The 16572-nt window shown below is 39.6% G+C and overlaps 1 protein-coding gene and 1 long non-coding RNA gene across 2 annotated transcripts; one reads left to right on the top strand and one right to left on the bottom strand.

Annotated features, from left to right (window-relative positions):
• Positions 1–758: 758 nt before the first annotated feature.
• Positions 759–1973, bottom strand: LOC110863806. The gene is made up of 2 exons (XR_002549380.2): positions 1675–1973; positions 759–916 (listed from the first exon to the last, which is right to left on the bottom strand). It is a non-coding gene; the product is annotated as an uncharacterized LOC110863806 (long non-coding RNA).
• A 3970-nt stretch (positions 1974–5943) lies between these two features.
• Positions 5944–6366, top strand: LOC110944458. The gene has a single exon (XM_022186122.1). It carries the CDS (start codon positions 5944–5946, stop codon positions 6364–6366), a length of 423 nt encoding a protein of 140 aa, XP_022041814.1.
• Positions 6367–16572: the final 10206 nt, after the last annotated feature.

Raw genomic sequence — 16572 nt, 5'->3', positions numbered from 1 at the left:
ATTTTAGAAATTTAAGTTGGTTAACGGCTATCTTTGTAATTTTCCCTAAAAAAAAATTGTTATCCACCTTTGTCAACCTTACCTTGCCAAGTGACTATATACTAATACTGATTAATTAAAAAAGCGATAAGAGATGAACAAATACTAATTAATTAAAAAAGTGATTAGAAATGAACAAAATTACCAGTGTTGTATCCAAAAGGATATGGATGAATGCTTTCACATTTAAGACAAAGTTGGGTAGATAAACGTGTCCATGAGGTTTGAGCATCAACCTTAATGACCGCTCTAACATTACTTAAACTACGACTATTTTTTTGGATTTGTTCCCTTTTTTGCTATAGCACTTGCATAGAAATCGAAAAACCAAATGTCCTTTAATAAATTTTCAAGTGTTATTTTTCTTTTCGTTTTCAACGCACTGAATCGATATCAACCCAATTCCCGTCGCAACGGATGGGTTGAACCGAACCAACTCTAGCTTTCATACCTGTTCGTGTAACGTAAACCCACATGAAGCGCGGAGCAAACAGTACTAAAGCGGTTCTTACTGTGACTTTTGTATGCTTTGCAAATAACTACGCTATGTCACAACAAACACCACTTTTGCGTGTACTAGTAACTAAAACACATACCTAATGCCAACCAATGGTTTTTATTACTCAACAAAACACGTCTAAACGTTGCAAGCTAACAAACTCCACAGCAAAGCGTGGGGTAACATCCATGTAAGGAACAGGAGCTCACAGCAGAACAACTAAGCTCAAAAGAAATACTTGAATACCAAAGTGCATAATCAAAATACATCAACCAAAATAAATGCAAATTAAAAAAGTCTAAAGCTTAACGAAAATAAATTAAGGTCCAAAGCATAATCTGAGAATCCAAAGAACTTTCATCTCAATCCTGATCAACCCTGCAACAAAAACAAAGAAAGCGGCTGAGCTAGTGCGCGGATGCAGATCACAATAGATGGTAATAATTTCTCAAATAATCACATTAAAAGTAAATAGGAGAATTGGCCTGTAATAATCCCACCTAGACCTTATTGGCCATTAATAATCCCACCTCAGAATATTACCCCCACTAGTCCCACCTTTCACCTATTTTTCCTACAATGGTCCTCCGTTAAAAAAACTTAACGGGGTTAAGCTTTTTTCCAAATTATAAACAGATTTTTTAGGGCTTTTGATTAGAACGACAATACGAGTCCATTGATGTAAAACTTGCCTCGAAGCGGTGATCCAAACGATGAAAACGACGCTTCAATTCGGGTGTTTAAATTTCCAATTAACCAAAATCAAGTCACTTGAAGCACCATTTCTAAGTAAGTTTTACATCAATGGACTCGTATCATTGTTCTGATCAAAAGCCCAAAAAAATCTGTTTGTAATTTGGAAAAAAAGCTTAACTCCGTTAAGTTTTTTTAACGGGGGACCATTGTAGGAAAAATAGGTGAAAGGTGAGACTGGTGGAGGGAATATTCTGAGGTGGGATTATTAATGGCCAAGGTCTAGGTGGGATTATTACAGGCCAATTCCCCAAAGTAAATATGATCAAAATGTTGACTCTTATGATTTGAGTTTTGATGTCAACAATGGGTGATTTCATTTGAAGCACTAAGGAGTTTAGACCCAAAACCTATCTATTCTATTTTTTATTATCAAACTTTACCGTTTGGTTCGGACTTGGAGGTTCCGGTAGGCTAGCTTATCGATGGGGTCTGGGTGTTCAATGAGCCTGATCAACTTCCAGAACCGAAAAACCTTCTCCTTCTCTTCGACGGTCTTGAAGGATCTGCCTTTTCTAATGTTATCCGCTTCGAAAAGAGCCTTCCTTTCATCTTCTGTTTTCCCCACGATCGACACAAGAAATCTTCTTGTTGTTGAATTATTAATAGAACATGAATCACATAATCGAAGCACTGACTTCGATTTTTTCCACAGCATGGCCAATGGCGTCCAAACAAACTATATAATATTATTTTCTGTAACCCTAATAATGCAGCATACTTCTTATTAGTTATTACTATTTATTTTTTTGTTTGAGAGTAAATTACATTGTTCGTCCCCTAGTTTATTTTGGTAATCCGTTCTACGTGCATCCTTCTGACACTACTAATGTGTCCATTATTAGTGAGAAACTGACTGAAACTAAAAAATTATGTTATTTGGTCAAACGCTATGATTCTTGCTTTACAAATTAAAAAAAAAAAAGTAGGATTCTTTGATGGAACATGTGTAAAACCAACTAAAGCCAGGTTGTGGCTTAACGTCACCCAGCCACATCAGATATTTTGGCGCCCCGGGCCACTATTGACCACACCCAGGGAAGTAAAAGGGGGGCGCTATAGTGTACTCGCCATTGTGTTAACGGACCGAATTTGGGATTTTTTAAATTTTTGGTCAAAGATGACCGTTGCTCAACGTTCATTTAAGAAAAAAGTTTTTTTTTTAATTCTAATATATATACAAACCTATCACAAACTAAAACACACACCAATCACAAAAAAACGCATAAATTCTATCCAATCATTTTTAAGAATGTCATCCGATTCGTCGAGCTCTTCATCCAATGGTGTTCTTGACGATATGATTATCGTAGTGATGCAGGAGACGATCAAATATTTGCGGGAAGAAACCCAATCCTCTACATCGCGTACCAGACAACCGGCTCTTGAACGAGATCGGTTAGATGCCCATTAATGTTTAATTCAAGATTATTTTTGTGATAATCCTTGGTGAGACTTCAATAATGTACCTGCATTACATACATTCTCAAGGCACACTATTAGTAACGTAAATACCCAACGTATTGAAACCATGTATACATACATCCATGCACCATTCTATATGGGTGATAATTCCTACTTCGTGCATACGTACATTCACACATATATTCATACATACATACATACATACATACATACATACATACATACATACATACATACATACATACATACATACATACATACATACATACATACATACATACATACATACATACATACATACATACACACACACACACATATATATATATATATACATACATACATGCCTACATACAAGCTCTTGCATACTATTTACAATCTCATATGATTATACTAACATATATCCCAATAAAAAACATTCATATAAATAAGTCTCATACGTATTGTCCTACGTACGTATTCATTTCTAAACATGCTTACGTATGGATTCCATTACTAACATGGATGTAAATCCATACCCATACTTGTACGTGCCTTTAGACTTATTTCATTCCCTCTTAAACTTACGTACGTGCTCATCGTATCTCATAAACACTCTACAATGAGTTTGGAAAACATTTCGGGACTCTTTAAAGGTCACGGGATAAGTTACTATAACACCCCAAATATAAAGCATTCGACCAACATGTTAAGTAAAGAATCTTGATAAATTTTGACAATTTTTTAACAACATAACATTTTCATAAACAACCTTTCGACAACATAAACCTTTCATAAACAACATTTTAACAACATAACATTTTCATAAACAACCTTTCGACAACACAAACCTTTCAACCCAAAAGTAGACATGTCTAACTTGTTTTAACCCAAGACTTACATGAACATTATAGCTATAAAAGTCTTACATTATCGAAGTTTCGTACTTGGGGTTTATGCACCCGATACCCGGTATGTGTTAAACTCATTCATCCCATTCAATTATACGTAATTGAACTTTGTAGTACAATTTCCATAAGTGAAATTGTTTATCCATTTAATCATAACTCACAACCGAGTCCTTTGACTATTAGCCCGCGTCTTCATTTCTCGGTTAGCGTGCTTATACGCAATTCTACCCATTACCCGATTATAATACCGTAATCATTACTTATGCAACCATTCCGGTATAGCAATAAGACCTCATTTTGACCCGTTCGGTCTACTAGCGAAAATCATCGATTTCGTACAACCAAACCTTATTTGACTTCGATTATCATGCTTAAATTAAATAACTGGTACATAACTTTACTTAAACAAATTAAGAAGTGATTCCGGAAATCACTTACCTTATGCATCCGTGTTCGTATCCGTTTCCTTGCCTCCTCTTGACCCTTTAGCCTTTCGTGCTTGAGTCCGTCTCGACATGATTCCTATACTTTCATGTCATCGAAATGACATTCTTGTTAGCATACACAATTGTACATGTTAACGATCATATCAAATTCATATTCCACATTTGACTTTCATTAGTCAATTCATTCACTAACATGCATAACTCAATTCACTAAAAATAGGCTGTTTTGGGACATCCGTTTACTGTACTTATGAGCTTGTAAAAATTACGATCTTTTTATGTGACGTGCCCCTCGGAGGGGTTATCCCTGGCCAAAGATTTATAAAAAATCATTTACTAAGCAACAATCAGATTCATCACTTTCTGACTGCAGCCCACAGAAAAATTCATTTAAAGATCCTCGATTATCCGATTTACATAATTCCAGTTGGTGAATTGCATAACCTCCTGAAGCTATCTACAGTAAAAATTTGAGATCATAACTCAATTCCTAAATTGAGTTATAACATTCGTAATGGGCTGCAAATTCTGCCAGAAAACGCAGCCTGAACCTTCGATACGGAAAAATTCATAAAACGTTCATTTTTCGTCGAAAAAATGCAATTCCAGTTGGGTTTGAAAGTTTTTTTCCTCGAAGTTCATCACAAACTCAATAAACATCAGTTTCTTGCAAGATTTGGCCCGGTTACAGCCGATTAAATTCGGCTGTAACTTTTTGGACAGATTTAGTTTCATCAAATCTTTTCAAATAATCTCACATTCTAACTTCACCTAGACATTTCATCAAACACTTGGTATGTGTACTACTATCTAAGCCTAATGTACAACCCATTCATGCTTTCATTCCTTCTTCTTGCATTCATTCGTCAACACAACTAAGCATCAATAAATTTCATGCTATACTTCAACCCAACGAACAAGAATTCATCACATACAACATAATCAATCGAATTTGCATATGATTTAGACATGGGTGATACACTCATGTTATCATCTTCATCATCACCAAGTGGGTTTCATGTCAAAACATCAAATTACTTGAAATTGTTCATAACACAAATTCTATTTGGTGATTCTAACACCTCTACATGCTTAATTTCATACAAATTCATGGATTGATCATAAACTCACTTCATACAAAATCACTAAATTAACTTCTACAACTTACCTCATGTTTTGGAAGTCTAGATGATCATGAATTTGACTCCATGCATTAGATTTGAGCCGAATTTCCTTTTCAATTTGAAGATCTTTTATGAATTAGGGTTTGCACCCCTTTCCCCTTTCTCCTGATCGTTTACACGCACACACACCTAGTGTGTGTGTTGGGTTTTAGTTTTAATCAAATTCAAGTTCCCATTTTTGGCAATCTTAGCACTTCAAGTTTGTTATTTGATCACAATTGTCATCCAATTCATTCCCTTACTTGTTTTGCTAGGCAATTAACTAGGTTTAATAACCTAGTTATTATATTTCATTCTATTAAACATGGTAACATACTAGAAAATTTAATTTCGAGTTTTGGGGCATTACAGTTTCTCTGAAATACAAAAGTGTACTGCCGCAATTAGACAACTAGCGTACGACACAACGAGTGATGCGTGGGATGAATATTTAAGGACGTCGGCCAGAAGCTGTCTTTATTGTCTTGAAAATTTCTGTAAAGGTATTTTTTATTTATTGTTATTATTATTTTTTTAATTAAAGTTTGTTATTATTATTATATTTTTATTTACAGTTTATTATTTTTATTGTTATTATTATTATTTTTTTATTAACACTATTTTATTAGGTGTTATCTTTCTGTACGGGAGTCGATATTTGAGGATGCCAACCGCGCGACGTTCCACTTTTATACGAGGCCCATCAGCGGATACACAGGTTTCCTGGGATGTTAGGTGGTCTTGATTGCACGCACTGGGAGTGGGCGACATGTCCAACCGCTTGGAAAGGGCAACACCATCGTGGTGACCACGATGGTCCTACCCTAATATTACAAGCGGCCGCGTCTCAAGATTTATGGATTTGTCATGCGTACTTTGGCATGGACGTTGCAAACAATGACATCGCAGTTTTACAATCTTCGAATCTTTTTGACGATGTCATAGATGGTGTTGCACCAGATACTTCATTCTATGCAAACGACATAGAGTATAAGTATGGGTACTATCTCACAGACGGTATTTTTCCGGAGTGGGCGACGTTTGTGAAAATTCTTTCGTGTCTAGATGACGAGAAAAGAATGTATTTCAAGAAGAAACAAGAGTCAGCAAGAAAAGATATCGAGCGGGTTTTCGGTGTGTTAAAAAAATGATGGTCTATTATCACCCAGCCATCGAGGATACTTGAAAAAAGTAAAATGAGAAACGTCATGTATACGTGCATCATCTTGCATAACATGATATTGGAGGACTCGGGTAGAGTGTTTTATGGAGAAAGTTATGGTGAAAGTAACTAACCGACGAACCCACTACTCACATACGCTGAAAAAGAAGTTATCCGAGCGAAGATACGTGACAGGAACACACACCATAACCTTCGAGCTGATCTGACCGAGCAACTATGGTTTTATCGTGAACAACTCTTGCTTTCATTTTTATTTTTATTATTTAACAATGATTTCTAAATTAATATATCAAAATTAAATAACCGAACTAACTCTAGCTTTCATACCTGCTCGAGTAACGTAAACCAACCATGAAGCGCGGAGCAAACATTAACTAAAGCCGTTCCTACTGTGACTTTTGTATGCGTTGCAAATAACTACTACGCTATGTCAAGGACTATGATTGTGAAATACATGAGGCAGAGGCGATGGTTGGAAACAGTCAAGGACTATGATTGTGAAATACACTATCACCCCGGGAAAGCCAATGTAGTGGCAGATGCGTTGAGCTGAAAGGCAGATTATGCCCCGATACGAGTACAATCAATGCAGCTTACTGTGACCTCGGGCTTACTTGAACGAATCCGAGGAGCACAAGTTGAAGCAGTAAAGGCGGAGAACTGGAAAAAGGAAAGAATTGTTGGCCAATTCAAGGATCTCGAGGAAGGCAACCACGGATTGAAAACACGTTTCGATAGAATTTGGGTTTTTAACACATGTGGAGTTAAAAAGCTCCTACTCGATGAAGCTCACAAATCCCGTTATTCCATTCATCCGGGGGCAACCAAGACGTATAACGACTTGAAACAAAACTATTGGTGGCTCGGAATGAAAAGGGATGTAGTGAAACACGTGGAGAAGTGCCTGACATGCCTACAAGTCAAGGTGGAACACCAAAAACCATACGGTAAACTCCAACCATTAGAAATTCCGGTTTGGAAATGGGAACATATTACGATGGACCTATTAACCAAACTACCAAAGACGAACCGCGGTTTTGATGCTATATGGGTAGTTGTTGACAGACTAACCAAGAGTGCTCATTTTATCCGGATACGTGAAACATATACGTCCGAATAGATGTCTGAAGTTTACACTAATGAGATAGTGGCACGCCACAGAGTACCGGTATCCATCGTGTCCGATAGGGATACCCGATTCACTTCGAATTTTTGGCGAGATTTCCAAGGGCAAATGGGAACCAAATTGTTCATCAGCACCGCGTACCATCCTCAGACGGATGGACAGAGTGAAAGAACAATACAAACATTGGAAGATATGCTACGGGCATGTATAATCGACTTCAGAGGTAGTTGGGATGTTTATCTACCACTGGTCGAGTTTTCGTACAATAACAACTACCATGCTAGTATCGGGATGGCACCGTACGAAATGCTTTACGGTAGGAAGTGCCAGACCACGGTGTGTTGGGGTGAGGTGGGTCCACGTGAACTCGCCCATAAAGATATAGTTCGAGCCACTAATGAAAAGATTGATGTGGTTCGGGCACACTTGAAAGCGGCTCAAGATAGACAAAAGTCGTATGCGGACAAAAGAAGGAGATCGATTGAGTTTCAGGTGGGCGACAAGGTCATGCTTAAGGTATCCCCATGGAAGGGGGTTATCCGGTTTAGAAAGAGAGGAAAATTAAGCCCGAGATTTATTGGGCCATTTACGATTGTCGAACGGGTAGGAAAGGTAGCATACCGCCTTGAACCACCGGAGGAATTAAGCGGAATTCATAGCACATTTCATGTGTCAAATCTTTGGAAATGTCTAGCGGACGAAACAACCTATATCCACTACGACGACATCGAGGTGGATGATAGCCTTAACTATGTGGTGAAACCCATTGCGATTTTGGATCGTAAAGTGAAAACCTTAAGGAACAAAGAAATCAATCAAGTAAAGGTTAAATGGGAACACAAGAAGGGTTCGGATACCACATGGGAATCCGAAGAGGAGATGCAACGGCTCTACCCTACATTATTTAGTACGTTATTCGGTTTCGGGGATGAAACCCTTTTTAAGGGGTGTGGGGACCTGTAACACCCCAAAAATATAAAACTTTATATTTTATTATAAAGTATTAATCAAACAAGAATCAACTAACTAGGAACCTATAACCCAGTTAGTAGGGGTGCAAACGAGCCGAGCCCGAGCTCGGCCAGGCTCGAGCTCGAGCTCGATTAACTTATGAGAGCCCGGGCTCGAGCTCGGCTCGATTCGAGCTTTGTTTTCAAAGCTCGAGCTCGGCTCGTTTGTAGTTTATTAAGCTCGAGCTCGGCTCGGGCTCGGCTCGTTTATTATCTATTAATTAGTATATTAAATAAAAATAATATAAATAATAGACTTTTTAGACTTGCGAGTCGATAAGTAAAGCTCGAGCTCGGGCTCGTTTACTAAATAAGCTTATTTTTAGGTTCGAGGTCGGCTTGTAAACAAGTTTAAATAAGCTCGGCTCGACTCGGCTCGTTTACACTAAGGCTCGATAAGGCTTGACGAGCCTAACGAGCTTCACATGTGAGGCTCGAGCTCGGGCTCGATAAACAAACGAGCTTTGTTTTGAGGCTCAAGCTCGGCTCGGGCTCGATATGGCTTGGCTCGTTTCGAGCTTTTTCTCGAGCCGATCTCGAGTAGCTCGCGAGCTGCTCAGCTCATTTGCACCCCTAGCTACAAGTCTTGAAGTAACTTATAATAGGGTTAAAACACTTAAACTTAAGGTTAAATAAAAGTTAAGGGACCAAACTAGTCAAATTTGAAACTTAATTGCTAGATTAGTAAACAAACACACCAAACACACACTTGTGTGTGTGCTTGGATCGAACAGAAGACAGGGGCAACCAGGAGCTTCCCCCAAACCCTAGTTTTCACACAAAATTCACGAATTGAAGCCTCTAATCTGCTCTAAATCAAGTTTCAAACACGAATTAGTGATCACCTCGTTGTAGGGATCAAAAGGTATGCAAAATTTTGGTATTTTGATTCTTGTTCAGTTTTAGGTTAATTGAGAAAATTAAAAATTGAGCTTGAATATATGATGCATGGATGAGATTAGAAGAAATATGATGTCTAGAGTTAAACCCTAAATGATTCTTGTAAAAACCTTGCATCATACTTGTAGGGTTTGTAATCACCATTGTAGGTGATAGGTGAGTTTGTAGAAACTAATAAACACTAGGATGTTGATTCTTGTTCTAGTGAAATCTGAATTTATGTGGTATATTCTGAAATAGTGATGTTAAAATTTAGAATAGATTTGCTAAATTGAAGTCGATTTAGATGGAAATAACAAGTCATGAACCTAGTAATGATTATGTAAAAATCTGACCCGCTAGGTGTTTGTTAAAACGCCTAAGTGAGGAATAAAAAGTTAAAGATCGGACAAAAATGCAGATTTAATATCTTAATGAATTGTCCGTTGTTGGTTATAAAAGAGTTATAAATTGATTGTGAATGGAACTCTTTAGGTAAAGAATCCGGATCGTCAAGCGGACAAGCCGGAGGTGATACACGCTTGAAGGGTGCGCTTTAAAGGTACGCGACTTATAGTTTCGCTACATTATGTTTAATTGTTAGTCTTACTTTGTTATATTGAAATTTGGTAAACAAGGAAAACCGTTAACTCACGGGAGTGACAAAGTGCCTTAGACAAGTAAAACGGGTCAAAACATGAGTTAGAAATTGAGTTTGGATGTGTTTAGCAATGGAGACACCCATTCGGCATCCAAACGGGTCAAAGCAACTTGTGTTACAAACATAAAAATTAATAACTATCACTCGTGATTGGTTATATCAAGCGTAGGTCGTGTAACGGACACGCAAATCCGTTGCAAAAGCATGAGCCCTTGTAGAGGGATTATAGTTCGGAACATTCGCTTGTCAAATGATTCCGAAAGGCATGGTTAAATTCTTGGAAATAAGCATGATGGTTATTGCATAAGCAACCCTCGGGAGGGGAGCAAAAGCTCATATTTGGTAAACGTAGAAACGGGTGCATTGGCCTAATAGTTTATGATGATAATAATACATGTTGTGGAACTTGTAAACAAATGGGTCAAATAAACAAGAGACAAATTATAGGACAACTGTTTTTGAAATGATATTTTTATGCAAAACGTGTTGATAAACGAATCCGTATTTAAATTACGGTCACGTAGGAAAAAGAATCGGCTAAAACGGACGCCAGAGTCAAAAGTTATGCCAATTTAAAGTTTGGAATTTAGATAAATGGTGCTGGGCTGAATTTGCAGCTCCAAATAACAACCTTCTTTCAAAATCACTTGCCGGCGCTACGCCACGGACAAACGAAGACACCGTCGCGCGATGCGACGGTGGTGGCGGCACGCGACGGCCGTCTCCGAACCCCGTCGCGTGGCGCGACCGCATCAGATCTCGAATTTTGTTTGTTTTTGACTTGTTTGAATATGGAACTTGCTTATACTTGACTTTTAAAGTGTCAAACTAATACTTTTAATGGTTTTGACCATAGGTTAAGATGGTCCTAACCCAGATGGTGATCAAGCATACATCAAGAACCGAACGCACCAAATGAAGCTTCCGCATTTTGTCTATTTTGTTTTAGTTATATGTAAACGCATGAAACTATGTTTTAAAAGTTAACTAGTAGTATGATGGCTTAAATATTATGACCTTGTAAGGTCTTAAAACCATGAAGATTTTTGTAAACTCGTAAATTCTTGTACTAAATGCTAGTTTTTTAATCACTAAACTCGTTTTATTAAGTCGGGTCCTACAAGTTGGTAATCAGAGCTAAGGGTTGTCAATAAATTGTGTTTGGTTCAAGCTTGATCAAGCATCCGGTAAGAGTTAATTGTTTTAAGTAGATTTAGAGAATATAGAAAGGAAACATGAACTAATATGCACGAAAAGAGTGTGTAAGCTCACTCAAACACGGGAAATGCATGAAACAAGAACGGTTGAATCAAGTTATGAACTTGTTTAAACCAAAACAAGTAAACCATATGTTATAAATGAAATGTTTAACGGTTGATGTTAACATTTCAGTATTAAAGATGGCGGATGGAGGTAATGATGATGCGGTGCCAAGAGTCACCGAACAAATGAGAGAAGTGATTGTCGAGGAGGTTGGAAGGGCAATCGAAAATAATTTATCTGGTTTTATTGATAAAATTCAAAACACGGTTCTGTCGATAGTAGACGAGAGAATCAAGAAATTGGAAGATAACGCTAATTTAGCAAAAGAAAAGTCCGGAGGACGAAAGCCTTGTTCATACAAGGAATTCATGGCGTGCAAACCGCCAGTATATAATGGGGAGGTTGACCCAATAGTATGCCAACGGTGGCTCAGCGATATCGAGGGGGTATTCAAGAGGACCCATTGTGATGAAGATGACTACGTAGCCTATGGTACGTGTCAATTAAGGGGTCAAGCGAAAGACTGGTGGGATAACAAAAAGAAAGAGATTGGAAGCGAAGTGGCTAAGGCCATGACATGGGAGGAGTTTAAGACATCGTTTCTTAAACATCATAGTCCCAAGGCGGTCATTAATAGAATCAAGGAAGAGTTCATGCAACTTAGGCACAAGGGCGAGTCCATAGACAAGATCACGGGAATGTTTATGGATAAGATGAAGTTTTGCGATGAATTGGTGACGAATGAAGAACAGAAGATATACTATTACTATAACATGTTGAGCACCGAGTATAGGGAGTTTATGACTCCTTCAAAATATGAGACCCTTACCGAGATCAAAAACGTTGCTCGGGAATGGGAGATTGAATTGAAAAAGTAGTTGGAACGGGGTGAAAGAAGGGCATATGTTGTAAATCCAAGCCCTACCAAGAAGGCACGAACGAATGAAACTGGGAAGAAATCTGATGTAAAAGGCGGGTCGCCTCGTTGCAAGATTTGTGGAAAAGGTCATAAGGGCGAGTGTCGCTTGAAGGATAAACCTTGTCCCATATGTCGGAAGACGGGACATATGGCTACATCATGCCCGGAAAAAGTGACGGTCTGCTACAATTGCTACCGACCGGGTCACAAAAAGTCGGAATGCCCGGAACTAATTGGAAAGAAAGACGGGCAAGACACGAAAGGCGAAGCCCCAAAAGCAAAGGCAAGATCTTTCCACTTGACTGCCGCAGAAGCAAAAGTTGAACCCGAAGTGGTCTCAGGTATATTTGCTGTAAACTCGATTCCTGCACGTGTATTATTTGATACGGGAGTGAATAAATCCTTTATTTCATATGGATTTATTCGACATCCTTCATTTGTTCTAACAAAACCAACTTTGCCTTTAGAAGTAGAGATAGGTAATAACAAGAGTTTTATCGTTTGTGATGTATGTGAAAATTGTAAATTGAGCATTGACAACGAAGAATACACAATAGACTTGATCCCAATGTCGATGGGAGAATTTCAAGTGATCGTGGGTATGGATTGGTTGTCCCGATACCACGCCAAGGTGGCATGTTTCCGAAAGGAAATAACACTGACATCTCCTAGCGGAAAGCATGTTACGATATAAGGTGAAAAAGGCGGTAACCCGGTGGTATGCACAATGCTAGAAGCTCACAAACTTATGAAACATGGATGCAAGGCATATATGGTATACGTAAGTGAGTCGGAGAAAGAATCCCTCAAAATCGGAGATGTGCTGGTGGTATGCGATTATAAAGATGTGTTCCCGGAAGATTTACCGAGAATACCACCAGAACGGGAAGTAGAGTTCGGAATCGAATTGATTCCGGGCGCAAAACCTGTGGCTAAAGGGCCGTATCGGCTCGCGCTGTCGGAGCTGCAAGAATTGATGTCTCAGATCCAAGAACTGCTCGACAAGGGGTTTATCCGACCGAGTGTATCCTTGTGGGGCGCACCGGTACTATTCATGAAAAAGAAAGACGGCAGTATGCGCATGTGTATCGACTACCGAGAGTTAAACAAACTCACGGTGAAAAATCGATACCCACTTCCAAGAATTGATGACTTGTTTGACCAGCTGCAAGGGGCGAGTTGGTTCTCAAAGATTGATCTCAGATCGGGTTATCACCAATTGAAAGTTAAGAAGGAAGACGTACCAAAGACGGCCTTTCGTACGCGGTACGGGCATTACGAGTTCCTCGTGATGCCCTTTGGGTTGACTAACGCACCCGCGGCTTTCATGGATCTCATGAACCGTGTTTGCAAACCTATGCTGGATAAGTCGATAATCGTATTTATCGATGACATTTTAGTATATTCGAAGAATGAAGCCGAGCATGTTTACCATTTGCAAGAAGTGTTAGAGACACTCAGACGAGAAAAGATGTATGCAAAATTCTCAAAGTGCGCCTTCTGGTTACGAGAGGTGCAGTTTCTCAGGCATATCATTAGTGCCGACGGGGTACTAGTGGATCCGTCAAAAGTAGAAGCCGTGTCAAAATGGAACACTCCAATGAACTCCTCAGAAATCCAAAGCTTTTTAGGGCTTGCGGGATATTATCGGAGATTCATACAAGATTTCTCCAAAATTGCCTTACCGTTGACCAAATTGACTCGCAAGGAGGAAAGATTTGTATGGGGCGTTGAACAAGAGAGAGCTTTCCATACACTCAAGGAAAAGTTAACTCACGCTCCGGTGTTAACATTACCGGAAGGAGTTGATGACATGGTGGTGTATTCGGATGCGTCGCATTCAGGGCTCGGATGTGTCTTAATGCAACGAGGCAAGGTCATAGCTTATGCATCGAGGCAACTAAAGATCCATGAAAAGAAATACCCGACTCATGACCTGGAGCTGGCAGCAGTGGTATTTGCCTTAAAAATATGGAGACATTACTTGTATGGGGTAAAATGTACCATCTTGACTGACCATAAAAGTCTAAAATATTTCTTCGATCAGAAGAAATTAAACATGAGGCAGAGGCGATGGCTGGAAACGGTCAAGGACTATGATTGTGAAATACACTATTACCCCGGGAAAGCCAATTTATTGGCAGATGCGTTGAGCCGAAAGGCAGATTATGCCCCGATACGAGTACAATCAATGCAGCTTACTGTGACCTCGGGCTTACTTGAACGAATCCGAGGAGCACAAGTTGAAGCAGTAAAGGCGGAGAACTGGAAAAAGGAGAGAATTGTTGGCCAATTCAAGGATCTCGAGGAAGGCAACCACGGATTGAAAACACGTTTCGATAGAATTTGGGTTCCTAACACATGTGGAGTTAAAAAGCTCCTACTCGATGAAGCTCACAAATCCCGTTATTCCATTCATCCAGGGGCGACCAAGATGTATAACGACTTGAAACAAAACTATCGGTGGCCCAGAATGAAAAGGGATGTAGTGAAACACGTGGAGAAGTGCCTGACATGCCTACAAGTCAAGGCGGAACACCAAAAACCATACGGTAAACTCCAACCGTTAGAAATTCCGGTTTGGAAATGGGAACATATTACGATGGACCTATTAACCAAACTACCAAAGACGAACCACGATTTTGATGCTATATGGGTAGTTGTTGACAGACTAACCAAGAGTGCTCATTTTATCCGGATACGTGAAACATATACGTCCGAAAAGATGTCTGAAGTTTACACTAATGAGATAGTGGCACGCCATGGAGTACCGGTATCCATCGTGTCCGATAGGGATACCCGATTCACTTCGAATTTTTGGCGAGATTTCCAAGGGCGGGAACCAAATTGTTCATCAGCACCGCGTACCATCCTCAGATGGATGGACAGAGTGAAAGAACAACACAAACATTGGAAGATATGCTACGGGCATGTATAATCGACTTCGGAGGTAGTTGGGATGTTTATCTACCGCTGGTCGAGTTTTCGTACAATAACAGCTACCATGCTAATATCGGGATGGCACCGTACGAAATGCTGTACGGTAGGAAGTGCCGGACCCCGGTGTGTTGGGGTGAGGTGGGTCCATGATGTGTGTAAAATGCAACATATAAATCACATCAATTAAGGCATAAAACTAACCCTTTTTAAGTACTAATGTTGGAAAAAGAGTGTTTTTGTCTTTCTTTTGTATTTTCAGGATGAAATGAGCTCAAATTCACAAAAGAAGCAAAAAGACAACTAATTCTAGCATAAATACAAGAAAAGGAATAAAAGTAGACTGCCCGGACCCTCAACGACATCCTCCAAGGCAAAGAAGAGAAAGCAGAAGACTGAACACGCCCCGTGTCCAGCGGACACGGGGCCGTGCCCAAGAAGCAGCATAAAAGACAAACCTATAAAAGCTTCCATTGCCCACCACGGGGCCGTGTCCAGCGGGCACGGGGGCGTGGTGAAAGTACAGCAGGCGCATTAATTGTAATTGCGAATTACAATTAATGAGGAGAGAGAGTGTCAGACGGGCACGGGGGCGTGTCCAGCGGACACGGGGCCGTGCCCAGCCTTCTGTTCAGCCTATAAATAGGAGTGCTTGGTTTCATTCCATCTTATCCCTTGGCACACCACCTCTCTCACACTTCATCCACCACCCACCACCACCATAATACCATCATCCACCACCATCATCCATTGTCCATCGTAGAGTGTGTGAGTCGTCTCGGGATCCAAGATTGATCGTAAGAGTTCTTGACAATCAAGGCCATGTTTGCCTAAGTCTCTTACATCACTTGGTGAAGACAAGTGTTTAGTATAATACTTTTTATTTTTAATCTTTTGCACTTTTTATTTGGTTTTGTATTAATGACTTTAATAACTAGTTACTTATGTTGAAGGTGATCTTTCCTTATCGTTTGTCCGTGGTGTCTTGGCGTTATTTTACTGTCTATATAAAATAAAAGATTTTCACCATTCATATCTCCACGGTCTATATGGAGGTATGTTGGCTACCTGGTCGGGGGTTAAGGGAACGGTTTGGTAAGGGTCTTGCCCTTGTTCAGCGTTTAGAGGTCCTGCTTGGGACCTGGGTCAAATTTAGTAGGATCTCCTTCAATGCCCATAGGTATTGGATGGCGGGGATCCAAACTCTTTGACCCCCTCATAAGTTAACTACTATTAATACTATAACCCGGCTATTTAGGACTGTATCCCTGCTGACTCAGACTACTTAGCCGAGGGTAACGTCACCGCCAAAAGCGGGGCCTACCACAATTTGCATTAATAACTTAATTCATTATCTTTCAATAATCCGACCCTTTAGG

This window comes from Helianthus annuus, chromosome 6 (genome assembly GCF_002127325.2).
Source record: "Helianthus annuus cultivar XRQ/B chromosome 6, HanXRQr2.0-SUNRISE, whole genome shotgun sequence".
Classification (NCBI taxonomy): domain Eukaryota; kingdom Viridiplantae; phylum Streptophyta; class Magnoliopsida; order Asterales; family Asteraceae; genus Helianthus; species Helianthus annuus.
Note: the sequence above shows the minus strand (reverse complement) of the source record. Positions and strands in the feature narration are given on the sequence as shown.